The sequence below is a fragment of the Poecilia reticulata genome, linkage group LG23 (assembly GCF_000633615.1).
Source record: "Poecilia reticulata strain Guanapo linkage group LG23, Guppy_female_1.0+MT, whole genome shotgun sequence".
Lineage (NCBI taxonomy): Eukaryota > Metazoa > Chordata > Actinopteri > Cyprinodontiformes > Poeciliidae > Poecilia > Poecilia reticulata.
This window is the reverse complement of record NC_024353.1, coordinates 11193539-11213308: the sequence shown is the minus strand read 5'-3', so window position 1 is coordinate 11213308 and position 19770 is coordinate 11193539. Positions and strand designations below refer to the sequence as shown.

The 19770-nt window shown below is 39.3% G+C and overlaps 2 protein-coding genes across 12 annotated transcripts in view; both read right to left on the bottom strand.

Moving 5' to 3' along the window:
* Window positions 1-379: 379 nt before the first annotated feature.
* On the bottom strand, window positions 380-12243 carry cntn1b (contactin 1b). Of its 2 annotated transcripts, none has more exons than XM_008401003.2 (24): window positions 12105-12243; window positions 8155-8310; window positions 8013-8048; window positions 7811-7937; window positions 7557-7738; window positions 7356-7451; window positions 7026-7238; window positions 6834-6933; window positions 6360-6544; window positions 6147-6271; window positions 5924-6041; window positions 5617-5767; window positions 5406-5533; window positions 4437-4609; window positions 4180-4303; window positions 3926-4093; window positions 3662-3811; window positions 3502-3572; window positions 3163-3415; window positions 2907-3028; window positions 2162-2351; window positions 1956-2077; window positions 1707-1863; window positions 380-1622 (listed from the first exon to the last, which is right to left on the bottom strand). In XM_008401003.2, exons 2-24 carry the CDS (start codon window positions 8207-8209, stop codon window positions 1546-1548), a joined length of 3123 nt encoding a protein of 1040 aa, XP_008399225.1. In that variant the 5' UTR covers window positions 8210-8310; window positions 12105-12243; the 3' UTR covers window positions 380-1545. The 2 variants fall into 2 exon arrangements, with proteins under 2 accessions (XP_008399225.1, XP_008399226.1); XM_008401004.2 differs by lacking the exon at window positions 12105-12243 and adding an exon at window positions 11964-12057.
* Window positions 12244-13163: 920 nt separating this feature from the next.
* nrcama (neuronal cell adhesion molecule a) overlaps window positions 13164-19770 on the bottom strand; it is a 56346-nt gene continuing 49739 nt past the window's right edge. For all 10 annotated transcript variants that reach the window (XM_008401005.2, XM_008401006.2, XM_008401009.2 and 7 more), the window contains one exon: window positions 13164-18174. In XM_008401005.2, the coding sequence (XP_008399227.1) occupies window positions 17940-18174 (235 nt within the window). In that variant the 3' untranslated portion in view covers window positions 13164-17939. The remainder of the gene's footprint in view (window positions 18175-19770) is intronic.

Sequence of the window (19770 nt, the reverse complement as noted above, 5' to 3'; positions counted from 1 at the left end):
TTTGAAAAATACCACGTAAGTTAAGTTGTGCTTATATCATTTTTGCTAGAATACATGTTGGTTTAAAGTTTAGAAATAAAGTAAAATCAACATGGTATATATTTTGGAGATTTTTATTGTTTTGTTTCTTTTTTGCTTTTTTTTAATCAAGGTTATCATACAGATAAAGTCTTATACCAGTAAATGCCTATTTTATGGTTTGTGGGTGAGATTGCAGAAATTGTATTGAAATGTGTTTTCTGAGATTCCACATTTCTTTTATTTTCATTGAGTCCTATTTTTACCAAACGTATTTGGTTTTTACATTTTCAAACAATTCCAATGTGCTGTAACTCAAACCTGACATCTTGAGGTGAGCACAGAAGATCATAAAATAATATCAAGACTGTTGAAATCTGTTTAATAGTTTTCCAGCTTTACATAAAGGAAAGTGGCATTACGATACATATATAGCTGTACATCAGTTAAGCTCCCTATCTATGGCCTTAATGTTGTAATATGTACCAAAAAAAAACTGCTGGGTTTATGCTGTTTGGACAGAAAGCATTAAACACTTTGTCAAATATTGTGACCCAAAAGTTGGGTTGCAAAGAGAGGGAAGCTTGTTATTCTTCTCAGTCCACCATTTTGAACCCTACAAAGACCTGAACAGACCTCAGTGAACCAGAAATGAAAAAGTTGAAAATGATGCTGTATAATAATGTTAACGTCATGTTTTCCCTGTGGCTTTTCTGTGGGAATTCTGGCCTCACACTGACCCCTAAAACTTTTCCACATTCAATGCAGTACTCGGTTAGAAAAATATGCCAAATTAGGTTGTTTGTATCCCAGCAGTTTTTAAAATATATCAACAATACCAGCATGGATTGTGTTCCACTTGTGAATAATTCAGACCGCATACCACCCTTTAAGAAAATGTCTAAGAATTTTTTCAACAAAGGCAAATAAATAAATAAAATATACATATAAAAGTTGACTGTGTTTTATAAAAAGCAAAACAAATGAATCATATCACTTTGTACATAAAAATCTTTGTTTTCTAACGTCAGTGATTGTTCTTGTAACCTACAAATGGTTTGTAATGTTTTGAGTGCAAGTTCCATTTCAACAGTTAAAAAAAATATATACACAATAAACTAAGTAAAAAGATCACAAGAACAAGTGTTTTTTGTGCAGCGTAGTGGCCTTCTATACATTTATTTAATTCTAAATAGTGTTTTAAATATAGGCTCCAGGAGTCGTCATTTGTTTTTATTTACCATGAAGAGCGTCTCCGTGTTTTAAACATTTTTGATCTTGTTTCCAAAAAAATCCAGCTAAAATTCTCACTTTTTCCTTTTAGATATCATGCTGTTTTTGTACAGTACATGGTCCAGAATAAGTGGCGGCAATCCATTTTAATTTGGGAATCAAAAATTTCCAGTGTATTGTCACAAAAAACAGATACTAGTTACTGAACTACCATGTAAAGATTTCTCATGACAAGGTCCTATTATTTGCTTTCCATAGTCCATTATATACAATATATTTGCTTCACTCTTAAATTTACAAACCTGTAATACACAGCGCCAGCAGCAACAAGGTTAAAAAACTGATTGTGGGTGTGGTCAGAGATGCTTTACCTGGAAAAAAAAAAACATCAAAAAAGTTAACAATAAAAACAACTAGAAGTTTACTTAATAACCCACTATTATCTTAATTCTTACCCTTAATACTTATCATCCTGACTGGGCCATCTCCCCCTTCATAGCGACCACGAACCATCAGTTCATAGTCTCCAAGCTGAGGCATTGGGAAGTCCATAAAGTGCCAGCCAGTGATGTAGACCTTCCCGTAGATGTACCCTGTCTTTCTAAACATGACCTGACAAAGGAGTAGACTGTAAAAGATCCTAGCAGCCTTAAAACCTGAATGCTTTCTTACTATAGAGGTGAAACAACGCTAAATGCACCCACCTTGTAGTAGAGGGGGAAAGAAACGTTCCCAAACCAGTCATACTGGATGTGATCCCACCACACGTACAACCATTGTCCGGTCCAGGTGACGTAGCGCCACATTCTGGGAGGCTCAGAGGGTGCTGCGGAGAAACAGTTTACTTATTTTAAAAGTATTTTAAAAGCATTGTTACAAATCCGATTGTCCGTTTTCATGTTGTTCTTACGTGGCCTCTTTGTGAACATCTCACAGTGTTCGCCGGGCGGTCCAAAACCTGCTCCGTTGAACGCCCGGACCTCGATGAGGTAGTGCGAATCTGGCAGCATGTTCTCCAGGCGGGTCTGATTGACTGAAGCTGGAACGAATATGCGATTTGCCCCCGGTTCTGGATCGTCATACTTTCTCCAGTATTTGATCTATGTAGTAGGATACATTTTTGTAAGTCTTGTGGGTTTTTTTGTGGATAGCATTGAAGGCATAGGTAGCAACTTGGGAAATAGAGACAAAGTGAAGATAGATACAAATTTGGATTCAAGTGTGTATGATAGTGTTGTTTAAATAGGCTGACATTGATGTAAAGGGCAAAGAAACAGCTAGATTATTGTATCACATGCTATTTGCAAAAAGCAAATATGGCTACAGTTATTGAAAAAAAAGATGATCATGAGACTAAAACTACTGCAGTATACTTTCTTCTTATACTGCAGTATAAATAATTTTTTTTGAAAATAGTGTGGAACCAAAATCAACAGAAAAAAATCTTGTACAGTAACTTTAATGTACAGCTGTGATTTGAAAAAAAAAAAATCTGTTAAGATTGTTAATATATTTTCCATGTAATTTATGCAATGTTGCAAATTTGACTGTTGAGGTCTGTAAATATTGTCTATTTTTTAAACAAATCCAAGTATTTATTGACATGTTATTTTTGGCTGATCTAGTTTAAAAAAATGAGAGGAAAACCTCCATACCTGGTATCCCTCGATGTACTGCTGCAGTCCGGTTCCAGTATCAACCACAGGCAGCCACCAAACCACAGCTTCAGTGGAAGACACGGGCCTGGCGTAGACATCTGTGGGAGCTTCTATTGGGACTGGGTGACAAGAAAAAAAAAAAAAAAACATATATTTGAATTTACAAAGCTTCTAAAATTATACTGTGCACCAGAAATTGAGATTAAATGCAATTAGAAACTGATAAGGCGCATATCTAAAAACTAATTCTCACCATCTCTTGGATAATAGATGACCTTGGTGAGGCTGTACGGTCCATCTCCTTTAACATTAAATGACTTTATCTTCACCTGGAACTCTCGCACCAGGAAGTCCTCTTCGGTCGGAATGAAGTAGGAATCTATGTGAACGTGCCGTCTCGTCTCAGGGTCCGAGATGGTTACATAATACCAGTCGTAGGCATTGTGAGGCTTTAACGCAACGATGTACCCAAATTTCTTGCCATAGAAATACCAGGGCTGGACAGGCTGACGATTGCCGAATAAAAAAGAAATCAATGTACATTAGAAACTTAGAGGAGGCATGAATTTAACTCGTGAATTTGGCAGCTTACGGTCCACGTGATGACAATCTCGCCATTTCTACCTCCATATCCTGCCACGTCTGTGGGAGAAACGACTGGAGCTGCACAAAAAAGGCAGCCTTTTGTTAGTTCTTCCTAAAAATCTGCCTTATGGCACAATCATAAATAAAACAATTGTCAATGTACTTACGGGCATCCCATGTTTTGATCTTAAGCGAAGGTATACTGGCCTCCCCGGATCCGTACTCATTGGTGGCGATGATCCTAAACTGGTACTCCATCCATGGGTATAAATCTGTGACGTCTGCTTTCTCCAGAGTCCCATCGAGAACACTTGGAGCTGAGGGACGCAATTAAGAGCTGCTTAAAATTTGATTGAACCCCAGCTTATACTGGAATTGCGTCCATTGCTTTGGAGCATGATGGCCCTCTGCTGGCCTAAATCAGGACTCACATGTGCTGGCATTCTTCCAGTCGTCTTCATTCAGAGCCCAGAAGTGTCTGGTCTGAACAGTGTAGTACAGGATGGGGCTGTTGTGCTCAGCTGGTTTGGACCACAAAAGTTTCACCCAGGTGTCGCCGATCTCCTCGATCCGGAGCACACCGGGAGGCCCGGGAACACCTGGAGGTTTCACGTAAAATCGTTTTAAAACACTAGTGCAAACGATAGATGGTGGTTTCGGTTATTATTTTCATGCACTGAATTACCTACGACTTTCAGGTCAGCATAAGCGGTGTCGTCATCCACCGCGGTTTGAGCGGTGCAGGTGTAGCGACCTTCATGCCAAATCTGTGCATTTTTTACCCTCAAGTCGCCGACTCCATCTTCACTCTGATCAACACAAAAAAAATAACGGATCTCGGGAAAGTTCCAACTGTGAAACTTGTTTTCAGTAATTACGTGCAAATTCTCAAAAACTAAAACGCTTTACAAGGTTAAAAAAATGCTTAAAATGTTGACTTACCATTACTCGCTCATAGTGTTGCCACTCAGCATTGAAGTCAATGACTCTGAAGTCAATGGCCCAGATAAAAGTGATGTCCAGCATGGGGTCGTGTGAAGCAGCGCAGTGAAGAATCACCTCGTCTCCAACTCTAACCTCGGAGTCTTCAGGTGCTGCAGTTATACTTGTTGCCTCTGAGAATAAAAAATAAAAAATCCAAATCATGATGGACAACAATAAGAAGGAATTACAATATTGTAAGTGAGTGTAAACATATATTTTATCTTTATCTTTACCCTTTGTCATATCACATTAAATATTTATTTTCAGTTTAATGCTAGCACTCATCAGGTTTTTACCAAAAATCTTCTTGTTTGTAGTAATTCCTTGGAAGAGAATTATGCTCACTGCAACATATATATCCTTCATTATACATAGCAGTGGGCAATGAGGAATTTTACAAAGTATTTATTCTTTCTCTTGAGACGCACCTGAAAGTGTGTGTTTATTAATAGGTCAAATGTAGCCCTGGTTTTGGGGTATTAACACACTTCTGATTAACTTAAATAGCAAGAATTTAAGTGGCTAAATTGTCTTTCCCAATTTTTCCATGAATGAATAAATTTATATAAAAAAAAAAACTCCAAAGGACTTCAAAACCTTAGAAGAAAAAAATCACAAATTTCAACTTTTTTAGACAACAGAATTGGAGACAGTAAGCTAACATAACATTTTTTATAAAACAAGTCATATTTTGACATGCTGATGTTAAGCTCACTTTAAATAATTTTATTTTAACACCATTGTGTCAACCACGCAAAACAAAACAAAAGACCGTAGAAAAGTTCTGACTAAAGTTATTCTAAGTTTCAAAGTTTTATGTTTTTGATTAAAAACTAGTTAGTTTCAAAGGCAGTAATTGTACTAAAAAAACAACAAAAAGCGGAGAAGATCTTGGTGTATGAATGCTGCTACTATGATGCAGCTAACCTGTGATGGTAAGATATCCTGAACTGTCGGCCTTCCCTCTGTCATTCTCAGCGAAGCAGGTGTAAAGGCCTTCGTCATTTTTGGTGGCGTTGCGGATCTCCAGGCTCCCATCGAACATGACAGAAACACTGCAAGCAAGCAAAATCAAGTCAATTCATTAGAAAGTTGTTTATGATTTTTCTGTTTCATAGAAGAAATTGCTTCTGCTGACCGTGAACTGTTGAAGAGGACCTCTTTGCCCTTTGTCCAGGTGAATCGAGGTTTCGGAGCGGCTCTCGGCTTACACTCTATTACCACGCGTCTGTCTTTGGCTCCAAGAAGATACTTCTTCACTGGGTTGAGCTCGAATGTTGGAGCCCAGGCTGGTGAGAGATGATAGGTGGGGATTTCAGTTTAAATAACTGTTATCCAAAAAAAAAAAAAAAAACAGACAGACAGACAGACAGACAAACAGACAGAAAGACAGAAAGAAAGAAAGAGAAAAGAAAAGAAAAGAAAAGAAAAGAATTGATACCTACCAACAACTCGCAGCTCAGCGTTGGCATATTTGATGCCCCAGTAGTTCTCAGCAATGCATTGGTACATCCCAGAGTCATCAAAAGTTAGACTGGAAAACTTCAGCTCGCCTTTGCCATACTAGAGGAACCACATGCCAGAGAGGAGTGCAGTTTCGTGGATAATGAGAACACTTCAGAGTGCAAAAAATTATTTAAGAAAAAGCTTACAAAGAGATTTTTTTACCATATATCCATCTTTGTACCAACGGATGAAAGGGAAAGGTTTTCCTGAAGCCACACAGCGCATTGTGTGTTCTGATCCAATGTCCACTTGAGTGTTGTTGATCGTTTCTGCCCATTCAGGTGCAGCTACATGAAGACAACAAGTATTATTATTATTATTATTATTATTATTATTATGTCATACAAAAAAAGGTAAACATGTAACTTGACTTACATTCCACATAAAGCCAGTTTTTATGCCAGTCCTTTCCTTTGGTGTTGATGGCTTCGCATTCGTATGATCCAACGTCTTCATACTGAACATTGTACAGATGGAGCACAGCGCCTGATTCGCTGATCTCATGATTTGCAGGGAGGTCAGTGGCGTCCACCTTCCTCCACACAATATGTGGGATGGGGCTGAGTGAGCATGGCGATAAACAAAGACAGGAACTCGATACTTAGAGAACAGTATTCACTTTTATTGCATTGCAAACGCATTTACAGATTTTAACTTTCTTTACTACAAAAATAATTTTTTGCAACATTTTTTGTGGTTTTATAGCATGTGTTGCCTTTTTCAAAAACTATAACTACGGCTCTATAGACTAGACTAAGGCTTTCCTTAGCTAAGTGTTTTGTGTCTGTGTCCATCCTGCTCATTTTTATCATGTTACAAAGGCCTACCAAGAAAGCTTTAAAAACATACTTTCCAAGAGCAAAGCACTCCAATGTAATATTGGAGGCCAGCATTGCAGTGGTGTCTGGAAACTTGACCCTAATGTCAGCTGGGTACTTTCTCTCCTCACCTGGAAAAAAAACAACAACAAAAAACTGACAAATATAAATGACGCTAAACATTGAACTTTTTTATTTCAGTCTGCCACAGATTACGACTAACCGTCTTCTGGAGGTAAAGGGATGAGAGGGATAAACTTGGAGTAGACGCTCTTTCCTATGATGGGACTGGAGACAAAGCAGGAGTAGTTTCCAGCATCCTGAGCTTCAACCTTTGCGATGTACAAGTTGCCCGTCTTCTGGGAGACGAACCGACGGCGGTCTGTGGGCAGGAATACTGGGAACTCGTTGAAGATCCAGCGATAGCTTACTTCCTCTGAAAATAAAAACATAGATGAGTGGGTAAGGTGAAATTTGAACATCTAAACACAAGTTTTTGAGTTAAACAATTACAAATCCTAATTTTTTTGACCGATGAAGAGTGCATACATACGTGGCCAGGCTTTTGGTGGGACACACAGCAGAACTGCTCCCTGGCCTTCTTTGACAAACACTGGTTCCCTCTCTTCATCAGGAAACTCCTCAATATCTACATGAGAAAATAACAATGATGAAATCTTGAAGCTTCGGACTGGTTTTTACCAATCTTTCAAAGTCATATATTGTTGGTTATATAATTTATGCCTGTGCTCACATCCAAACTTGATTCGGGCCTCCTTGCTGAGAACAGTGCCGTAGATATTACGGGCCACACACGTGTACGTGCCAGCGTGTTTCTTCTGGATCGGGTTAGTGATAACCAGGTTTCCTCCAACTAGGCTGTAGTGCTCATCGGGTTGTTCCATCAGCTTGATCTCCCAGTTATCCCGGCGCCACCTGTGCAGGAAAATACCACGCCTGTGGCGCTGCGAACCAGAGATACTGAGCACAAAGAAATGTCCTCCTTACCTGTACGTAGCTGGAGGATTTGCGCGGGCCCTGCAGTTCATGGAGATCCTCTTATCGGGTGAGTCATCGGTATAGACCACATCCATAGGCTCTTCTTCAAAAATGGGACCATAACCAGTAGCGTCCTCTGAGACAATATAAGAAAATATGTTAGTTTGTGTTTTAAAACCTCACTAAATAAGCCTTGGTGTTTCAAACTCACCTCCATATATTCTGGGTTCACCAAACAAGACCGCCACTAATCAGGAAGAAACATTGAAACATTGTCATGATCCCCGACGATGAGAATGCATTGAGTTTACACTTGTCTGCAATCTGTTCTACCAATATAGTTTTAGTCTTACATGTGACGGACACAGAGGAGAAGAAGCCCAGCAGTAATAAAGGTGTGGAGGCCATGATGGTTCAGCAAGGAGAGTCCGTGCAACCGAGTAAGTTAGATGGATGGGAAGACGAGAGCAAGGAAGGAGGAGTATGGACAGGGCATGAACTGGAGTGGGCTGAGAGAGACCAAAACAGAAGACATTTGCATTCACTTGAGCATGTCATCTAAAAAAATGGGATTTTGTCCAGAGAGAAATGTACAGTGAATATTCGGTTTGATCCCCCTGACTGGTGACTGGCTGTTTGACATCTTAAATCGGATCCGTTTTGAGTCAGTAAATGCATCATACCTAAGGGCTGCGAGGTGTGGAAGATGTTACAAGGGGATGAAGACTCAAATGTATTTCTATTTTGTTCTTGTAAGAAAGAAAAATATTAGTAAAGAGGAAGAAATTGAATTCAGACGACCCAGAGGTGTACAAAGCTTTTTAAATTCTATTTTCACTTGCATGGCCAATAAATGTCTGAGGTTTGTTCAAGTTTTATGAAGAGTAAGACGGTAAGCAGATAACAGTAAGGCTCAATACATTTTTTTTTAATCCTTTCCAGCATTTATTCTCTGTGTATTATGTAACATGTTGGATTTGGAAATTTCAGCAGCCTTCTGCAAATTTAAGGTTTCTGTGGGAAAGATAGATTCAGCAATGCAAGTTGCTCTCGTTATGATAGTACAAGATATTAAAACTAAATTAGAATTTGGACTTATTTTTTGTCTTTGTTTTAAAATAATAGTAAATCCTTTTTTTTGCAGTAACTAATATCTTACACACAAGACATTGCCTCATGTCTAAGTGGAAGTATCTAATGACTGCATAATAGCAGGAACATTGGAAAAAATGTTTAGATTTTTTTTTTCTTGCCAAGAAACTATAATTAACAATCTGCAACAACTGGTCAAATAGAACAAAAATCAGAAATCATCAATAGAAGTCTGATTATTGCATCTCTAATTTTGTTCTATTGTGGTTGACTGTTGAATCAGCATATATGAACCTGGACATGTGTAAGTAGGGCGATATGTGAGACTTTCCAGAACAGAAAAGCTCCAAGCTGACCTATCTATCTGCAATCCTCCTAACAAATATGAATGATTAAGGACGTCAGTGACTCAGCAAAAAAAAAAAAAAACGGTACAAAGACATGCTTGCCTGAATCGCAACAATAATTCCCCATAGGAGCAAAACAGAAAGTATCTCTGCAGTATGCAGTGTGTCTTGCTGTGTAATCGCACAGTAAGGAAGAATCAGACAGGCTGAGTTGGAGGTTTAAGATTAAAACAGATACAGAGGGGAGTTGCTATATATAGCAGAATGCAGAGAGTACTGGGAGAGGACTCAACCTTCTGTGTGCAGACACAGACGTTATGCTGGAAAATTACACAGAAAATTACACAGAAAATTCTGATTGAAATGGATATTAAATGGAGTAAATAATTTTTGTTTTTATGGGGTTTTTTGTCTGCCAGGTAATCGCCAACAAGAGAGGTTTTGGGCTCTTCTGTGTAAAACTCCGAATCCTTGCTTGGATGATGAAGCATTTAATATAAAAGGAAAACATAGCAAGGATGGGAACCGATACACCTTGCGTGCACCATGTGTGGAAGGACACATGGTGGCCCTGTACAGTGCCTGCATAAAAGTATGTACCTTCTTAGGACTTGTGTGTGTTTTTTGTCACATTCAGACTATCAGATAAATTAGAATGTCAGACAATGTACAGAAGACGTAGTTTTCAAATAATTTAAGTGAAAACAGCAGTAAATCAGCTTAGGTCAATGAGAAAAAGTAATGGCCACCGAAACCTAAAAACTACAAGTGCAGATAACTGACAATGAGTTCTACTTTTATCTCATTACTCAAATACTTTTGCAAAAGTCTTGGTGATCTTCATGATGTTTGGTAAATGTGAGTTTTTGCTAACCTTGGCGCTCTCCCATGAATGCAACATTTTCTTTAATCTATAAATATTGCTGTGGACCATTGTGTAAATGTGAGATGGTGCACCTTTTCCTACCACAAAATGTCCCTCCACTTAACTTCCCATTTTTATGCATGGTTACAGCAATGACATTTATTTCGAGGTGTGCTAATAACACTCTTATTAAAATGTTTACTTATCTAAATGAACCTGTAATTCTTAAAATCAGAATCGGCGAAAATCAGCATCAACAGGTTAAAACGTTCCAAAAATTAGACATCTTAAACGGTCCATAAAATGTTGATCTGTGCACCTCCAATTTAGATCTCCAGAATAAGAGCAAAAATCCTGTTCAAGGAAAAGCAAAGAAAAAGTGTAAATTTCTATGTAAGAGATCAATTATACAGAGATCAAACACAAGGAGTGCTACAATTTTGGACAATGTCGTTCCTAGTTAGCAACCACAAATAACTACGAATAAGAAACAACACTGACATAACGTTAATAAAGCTCTTTACCAAGAAGAGCCATAGTTTAGAGGGGAGACCGCAGCTCTGGGTCCGGAGGCAGTTCTGATGACTCAACACTAACATTGCTACAGCACACAGCACTCAGCTGCATGTGTTGTGCCACTGCGAGTCAATATGCCCTCTGTCTATCTTCGGGACAGAGAGAGAGCATGAAACAGCAATGTCTCTTCTATCAGAGCTCCTAAATGACAATATTATGTCACAAAACATGTCTCAAGGATGCAAAAACATTTAAATGTCATTTTATAGCTTATCCATCCCATTCTAGATCTATCTGATAATTTTTTTAGGGAGTGTTTTCATGCTTTTCCCTCTATTGATAATCCCTTCACAGATCCTCTTTGGATTTCCTGCCATGAAATTTAGGTCACACGTATTAAGCCAAGCCTACCGTTTCAGCCACTGTCTGAACGGTGATGTCTGCTGTGGCTTTGTGGATTCAGAGAATCACAGTCAGAACAATCTCTGAATTTATATATAAAACAAGAGATTGTCTTCTTTAATCCTAGATGTATAAATCCTGATTTAAATGTAGGATTTGGATATTAAAAATCCCTAAAAAATAATATACTAACCACATTGTGTCAAACGCTGAAGAACTTCCAGGAGACGGTATGGGTTTTCCTGTCACAAGCATTTGGTTTCTGCCAATATGCTGAGAAATCACAGACTTTAAACTGGAGAATTTCACAAAGAAAGGTTTTTATAAAGCTTACTCAAAAGAAATATCAACTATTTCTACCTTGTGTGCATGACAAGGCAGAAGAATCAGATCAATATCTGATCAGATGTTACTATTTGTAAACACTATGGCAGACAATCAGTAAAAAATTGGCCAGTGCTTTAAACGAAAAGTTACCCTCTTTTTTTTATTATTTTTTGTCCCAATTCAGAAAAAAAAAACATTTTAGGAAATGATTAAACATCTTCCGTCATATTTTTTTTTCCATCTGACTTGACCTACAAAAGGGGTTTCTGTGCATTAAAACTATCTACAAGGATTTTTACAGAAAGTAGTAAAATGATCACATGCAGCATAACATAAATCGGTCATTCAAAAGCGAGAGGTTGCATTTGTATGTAAATACTGAGGGAGTGGCCATTTAATCCCTTGATGCAGCTCCCTTCGCCCTTGCAGCCTCTGCCACCTTCACCTTGCGTCTCCTCCCTCCCTTTACTTTCTAGCTGTTGTGTGTTTATTGAGAAGTCTACCACTCCGACTACAGAAGGACTGATTTTCCCCCCCTAATAGTGCCGACTCCAACGAGGCCGTCCGGAAAACGCCTCAAAAAGTAGCTGCGCAGCTCCTTACATCACCTCACCCTAATGACGCCGGAGCGGCACCGGTAATTCGTAGCTCTGCATTGCGGTACTCCAGAGCCGGTCCACTTCAGCACCACGGCGAGCCCAAAACATTCCACAGAAATTAAGAGGCACGAAAGGCGAAGCGCGGTCGGTCTTACCTTCGAGGCAGAAGGACTGGGAAGATAAAAGAAGAAAAAAAAAAGAAAAGAAAAATCAGTAGTCTGTCTTCATGGCACGCACGAACCCGAACCGCATCGCCCCCAGAAACAAGCCCACCCGCCGGAACGTCCCGTTCAGGGTGAACTTTTCTATTGGCTGAGAGCGGCGCGTGAGGAGAGCGGCGACGCCGTGTCTGTGATTGGTCCGTGAGCAGGAGAGGCTGGGAGGGATGCAGGAGAGACGCAGCTGCGCATCCCAGACAGGCAAAGGCGTCATGGAAATGATGAAAACGTAAGTATTTGCCCACCTGCGGATTTTTTATTTTTTTCCATTTTATGTTGCTCTCTGTTTTTATTTTGAGGTGGGGATGTCACACTTTAAAGTTTAAGATCATAAAAGGACATGTCAATATCACCCAAGGATAATACTGTCATGTTGGATTTCAGTTTCCTGACCCACATGCAAGTTCACACAACACCAGAGAACACTGTTCAGTGAAAGTTTAATGCATTTCAAACGGTACAGTCTGATTATATTCCAGAGGATGGGTAGGCCGGTCAGCTCAGGTTCTGTTCGGAGAAGGGAGACTTTAGTAGGGACCGGAGTTGAGAGATCTTGACTGGGTTAGAGGGATACGCTTACTGTTTTTTCGGAGGGTGGCAGCACGGAGGGAAAAGGCTAGGATCCGGGAGCGTTCTTGATCAGTGATGGAGAGGGGAGGARAGCGGCAGGCGGGGATGTCCGGTCTTGGCAGGWAACGCGTTTGTAGTCCAGACCTGGTTCTTGGCTTGATTCCTTCGGTACCTCGGTTTCTGAGGGAAGACCAAAATGTTACTTGAAGTCATTTAACAGAACATCCTCAACATGATTTCTGATTAGACCCTGACCAACAAGTGGGACCATCGAGCGATGAGTGACGGCTCCACTCTTAAAGGTCCACCAGTCAATCACTCGGAATCCGCTGCGGGTGCGTCAGCCCGTCAGAACTCTGCCCCGAAGATCCTCTATAGGAAAGAGTACCCACACTAACCCGAATCCTAACAAATACACATAAAAAGGACGTTTTTTCCCCCTTTATTTACTAACATTTACAGCATGAATATTCTTTATTATGATAATCCATTTTATTTATTTACTTTAAGTTCTTGAAATGATCTGAAGACCCAATACATGCCGATTTAAGATCCCATCCCCACCACTGTTATAATCGACGGGTTCGTGAACTCTGAAATAGCACCACTTCTGAAACACAAACCTGGATGACAATTGTTTCTTAATGGATCATTATCGATGTGAAGATCCCTCATGTTTTCATTCTTAAAAGAACATAAGTGAACATTTCTCAAAATGCTGCTCAATCTGTTACCTGAAGGTGAAGTTCGGCAAGATTGTAAACTTACTCAAACATGGCTGCCTTAAAGAATAAGGAAGGAGAGCATTAATAAGCAAAGAAGGCCAACTGTAATTCTGAAAAAGCTGCAGAGACGACGGTTAAGTAGAACAATCTGTGAACACAACATCGATTCTTTATGCAGTCGATAAATCTTGGCTTTATGGACGAGGAAATGTGTAGGAAAACATATTGGGTGTAAAAAGGCATCAGTCTAAAGGTTCACATTTCACCAGGAGGACAACAAGTACAATGAAAGAGGTTTAAGTCACACTGTATTAACTATATTGTCTATGGTCCAATCAAAGTCCAGCCCTGATTCCACAAGTTGAAAAGAAACGTTCAAATGTTTAAAGATTGAATAGATCCACTAGGTGGAGCCAAATCTCACACTTTAACACGTTGCACTGCAGCAAGGATACAAAAATAAACTGATTTGAAATCCCGAAACCAACATTTATTCATTTTTTTTGTACTTCATTTAAAATACAAAATATTTTTGCAATATTATAATGTGAAGTAAACCATTCAACAGCCTTTCATGCTTCTCATGTAGCTTTAACATTTAACCAGAATGTTATAATTATATACCGTTTCAGCCAGCAACATTGTTTCCAGGGTATTCACACTGAAATGCACCAGTTAATGTGTCCATGCCGTCCTACTATATTCTCCAACTTAGTAGTATATTTTTCATTTTCCAGTGCACAATCATAAAAAAAAGTTATCTAATTTAGGACAATCTGGTTGTCCTAAATTAGATGTGCAAACTTATTTTGAAATAATAGTCCACTTAATGTTGTTTTTTTTGGTAATATTTATATATATTAAATATAAAAAGGCAGAAAATGTGCATGAACCGCCAGAAATAGAAACAATACAGGTGTCACAAGAGCTCAGTCACAAGTTAAATCATCAGAGGTGATACCCGATACTGTAGGCTAAACATGTTTACCTGACGATAATATATATATATATAATAAAAATAAAAAAAACAGAAGTTCACACTAAATCAAAGAGTGAAAACTAGAAGTCGTCTAATTCCTCACAGTCTAACTTCCTCACCCCATGCCAACTCTGATCTTAACACATCTAAGCTCAAATCAAACCGTTATTTACAATAAACGGAAAATACATATATCTACACGCGGTGTTCTGACATGTTGAAACCCAAAAACTTGATGCAAGTTATGATAAAGACATGAAAATGCTTTTTTAAAAAAAGAAAAAAAAAAGAAAAGAATCTCCTATGTCCAGAAGGAGCAAACTACAGGACACACATTGGAACAATAGAAAGCAGTGTGCACTTCACGCATGCACGCGCACACACACACGCACACACACACACACACGCAGCATGCATGTGTCGCACACGCTCGTGAACTCAGACATTCACACCTGTACTTCATCTGCAAAAACATAAAACCTGCACTCAGACTGTAATAACATATACTGCAGAAGGTAAGCAAAAATGCATAAACCAAAGTCACCAGTGCATTCACTCCTTGAAATGAAACAAGCAGTATTTTCATTCACATAAACAGATACACTTGTATCCACATTCAGTATTATTATTACTCCCTCCCACCCCCACACTTATTTTTCCCAATGGTGACGGTTACAATAGGACAAGACGAGGTGGTGAAGCTGGTTCACACTGGCAGTTATCTGGTGAGCAGTTTGGCAGTAGTTTAGTTTAGGTTTTTGATGAATGAGTTGAGAAAGGGAATGTTTGACATGAACGCGTGGTCTAGTTTCTGATCAAATGCCCATTTTAGAATTGCTTAGCTCTCAGCGAGATGCTTTCTGTTTATGAGAGGATGGAAGCCGAGTAACATGATTGTCGACAAAGCTATGACCATAGAGCTAAAGTAGGTTCCTTGCACTTACTGCCACTTTTGAAATGTGTTTTCAGCCTTGTGTAGGAACCTGGACCCCTAAGAAAATTTGAATTAGAACAGCCTTCATTAACAAGTTTCCCCTTAATTTGTTCTTTATAGCTTACAAAATGGTCAAATCTGTCATATTTTCTGGCAAAAAAAAAAGGTAATCATCGGCTTTATATTAAGGACTACTTAAAAAAACCAAACTTTTTCTAAAAACTTTTTTCCATGAGGTGCCTTTTAAGAAGCTTTGAACATCAACCTTGTTTTTAAAATTTTGGATTGCATAAATTGGCATTGAACAGTGGATCTAGGTAACTGTTTTCTACAAAGGCACTAGAAACCATGCTGACGGCTTTGTGATTACCAACACGTCGTGAAATACCTCAGATATTCTTAGCAAACTTGTACGATTAGAATATTTCCGTGAGCACGTGGACATAAAACAAAGGTGGAGGATTAATGACAGTGAAATTAATGTTAAGATGGGAGAGTTTTGACAGGGTTTGCACAGCGGGTGGAAGCAATAGACAGCGACACTGGGTGTTCATTAGTGTTAGTCCATCAACATTAGTGTTCAGCAACAAGGGTACAATGTAACGGTAATAGAGTAAAAGGTAAATGATGGTAAAAACCGTGAGACTACAAACAGGCTGTTTGGAACCACAGTGGCTTGGAAATGTGTTGATACTTTTACTTTTTTTATTGGATTTTGCCACATTACAACCTTAGCTCCAATGTTTAATAATGTTTAAAATAGAAGGATTAGGATTTATGGTAACCAACATTTTTTTTTTGTAATTGCAAAATAACAAAAGGGCGATGTGCATTTGTGTTCTGCTCCTTTTACGCCTTGATTTATCCAAACAAAATCCAACTATTTTTCTACATCTGCCTGTTAATCGGGGGGAGGGGGGGGGGGGGGTGCCTTTCACTTTTGAACAATAGACTACAGAGGCATTCACCCTGTATGACAAAGGACATTAGAGGGCATGCAGACACTCACAGAGGCCAGATACATGGCATGCATGTTTTTCAGTTGAGGGGGAAAAAAAATCTAAGTACCTGGAAAGAACCCATGCACTGTATGAACAGAAACTAAAACTTTAACCAAGGAACCTCAAAAGTTTCCAACTATCAGCACTTGCCTTTAAAAATCACCAAGGAGGAAATACATTGGGGGATGTTTAATTTTTTGCATAAACGCTTATGTTTTGTCAAAGTCTTAGGTTCGAGAAAATCCGTGAACAAACCGCATCGTGACGGCTTTCATTAACCACAAAAAAAGAGTATGACACAATTCTCAAAACAAAAACCAGCCTAACTTAAGCTTCTTCGCCAACAAAATGCAAAACGAAAAATGTGGTGGAAATATAACACGAGAAATCCCCCAGGGGAGAAGTTCCAGTTTCTAGATTTGGAAAGCTGGTAGAGAGACACCCCAAGTAACTTTCACCTGCAAGGACAAGCTTAATGTGATTCAGCAAAGTACAAATGCATGCCACTTTTCTTAGATTTTCATAATGAAAAATGTTTTGAGAAATCTATGTATTGATTATGAATCACCTTGTGTTGGTCTCTCCTACAAAATCCCAATAAAACCCATTGAAATAATAAGGTTGCAATGTGAGAAAATGTGAAAACATTTAGTTTAGCACTGCGCTGCTAGCGTGCGACACCAGGCTGGCTCTCCAGGCTTTTCAGGCACTACGACCGGACACACCTGACCTGGACATATAGCTCCCATTCTTTCTCTAGCACACACACACACACACACACACGCACAAACAGTCCATCTGTAATAAAATAAAGAAAGGCAGTTAAATAAAAACACCTACTAGTTTCTACTTTGAATCACTCTTTTCGCAGCTGGAATCACAATACCACTTGCTGCCATGTTTTTTCTTCTATATGTCAAACACCATATAACACTTTTCTGCAAGTAAGAAAATAACACCCTGGCTCACAGGCGTGCACCAAATACAGCGTAAGATGCAGCATACTTCTGCAAAAAAAAAAAAAAAAAAAAAAAAGACAAGAGGAAAGTAAAGCAGACACACGATTTGCTCCATGCAGTTGCTTATGAATGTGATTCACTTATATTAGCCTGCCTGCGGATCATATGCCATACTTCCATCAAATATATATTTATATATACTCGCTATATTTATCATGTTTGTTAAGAGATCACTAACACGCACGTACACTTGGCCTCGTCTCAGTCTGAGTGTTTAAAAATCCCCTCTGGCACATTTCGTCTGCTTTTCAGTATTGCTCGCCGTCTCTTTTCTTCTTTTTAATGGTTGTGGGGGATTCTTAAGTGTGTGTTCACTGGTAGGTCACAGTGCGACTGGGGCTGCCGGGGTGTGGAGATGAGGACATGTCAGCAGTCTTGGCGTAAAGGCAGCCTTGACCAGCAGAGTGACGGCAACCACAGGGTAAAGGTAGGTGCCCGCGACGACGGCTGTCGCCTTAGCAACTGTCACCACCGGGATGATCACATTTGCCAGGGTGACGCGGGGACGGCCGTAGCAACCGCCGCAGCCAGGAGGGCGGCCGCGTTAGACAAACGAGTTCATGGCGTTGACGGGCGACGGCGCCTCCGAACTCTCGTTGCCCTCGTGCGTGTCCTTCTCCTTCTTGCCGCTGTACTGGCCGATGAAGGAGCCGTCCTCGTTGAACTGTCCGTCCCCGCCCTCCCCGTAGTCCACTAAACTGTCGTCGCTCTCGTCGCGCCGCACCGTCCCGTTGGATGGCGTCCGGCTGCCCTTCAGTGGCTTGTGGTCCTCGGTGTCACTGTTAAAAGGGCGGAAGGGTGAAGGAGCGAAGATTTGCTGAGAAATTATTCACGCCGTTGATGGGGATTCAAACAGGCTCTTCAAACACATTCACATTCTACAGCTTTTCCACTGCACAAGCGCCACAAGGACATGGTGGCATTTCTTGATGCCAAATTTTACATCTACAACTATTAGGCATGGGCCAGTTTTCAATATGCAAGATAGGTTTCTGTTTTAAACAATGACTTTCTAGAACCTTCCATTACATTGATTTTGTGGCATAAGGTGGTTGCTGCAGACTGACAGTCGGCCGAGGGAAAGGAATTTCCATAAACTTTCATCTAATGTTTATGGAATGTAATTTTTCACCATTTTCAGCACATTTTTAACAAATACTGGCAACAACATGCAAAAGTTAGAAAGCAAGTTTAATTAAACAGCCTGGTGAAGGCAAGATACAAATGGAGAGAGGATTCCATCACCAAACATCACCTGATTTCAATACTCTGTTTGTCTAGCTGTCTATTATACCGGCCTATGCCTAATTACAACTACACAAATTAATTAAGTCAACATTTACTGCACAAAAAAAACAAACTGTAAGTTGTTCATATTACATTTTATGTTCCTGTACTTGTACAGTGGAGCAGCTCAGCTACATAACAGTATCATGTATAGCGTTAGTGCTTTGATGCTTGAAGCCTGTGCACTAATGGGAGGAAGTCTGTCAAGTGCGTGCTGTTTGACTTGTTGCAGAGTACCTGAATAAGAACTATCTTAGTCAATATGCCAGCAGGTAACATGCAGCAGTCCAAAATGCAATCAGAATGTCTATTTTGATGCTGCATTTCAGTAAGAACTCCTTAATTTAATCCTTTTTTTTAATGCAAGCTTTTCAAGGATAATATCAACTCCGCCTTTAGATTTTTTTTCTTTACCGACTGTTTACAATCAACAAAGCAGTATTTATTTGTTAAAATTATGAAGGTAGGGTAAATAAAAGCAACTCTTTTTGTGTTAGACCATTTACTAAGGTAATACAGACCCAGTTACACATGGTATTAACTGAACTTTTAAGTATCTTTTTAAAATGTAGAGAAGCTGATAACTGATTATTGACACAACATGACAGATGGTTTGAAATAAAGCAGGAAATATAACGATCTTCTGTGCTGCACATTCTTGGACCGCTCTCTTCAAATTTAGGCAAGTAAACATGTTACAACTAATGAGGATCCAATGGTGTAAAAGCTTGTCTTTCCCATTTTGAAGAGCGACTAGTCGATGGTAACAGCAGATATACGCATCAGGGTGACATTATGGAACTACAAAAAATAGATACATTTATATAAAAGCTTTTGAACAGATGTATACATATCCATTGCAAAAAACAAATAAAAACTACTAACAAGTACCAAGACAGCTTTAAAAGACAGCAACGTCTGATTTCCTGACTATACCATTCAAGTTATTAAATGCTATATAAATGAACAAGACTGTCACCGTAATGCCAGGTGTAAACAGGGTCTGCGCTGATGCTGCCTGTCCCCACAGATTAATCCACTAAAGTTAGAAAGCGCTTTAAAAGCAACCGAGGGTTGCGTTAGGTGCA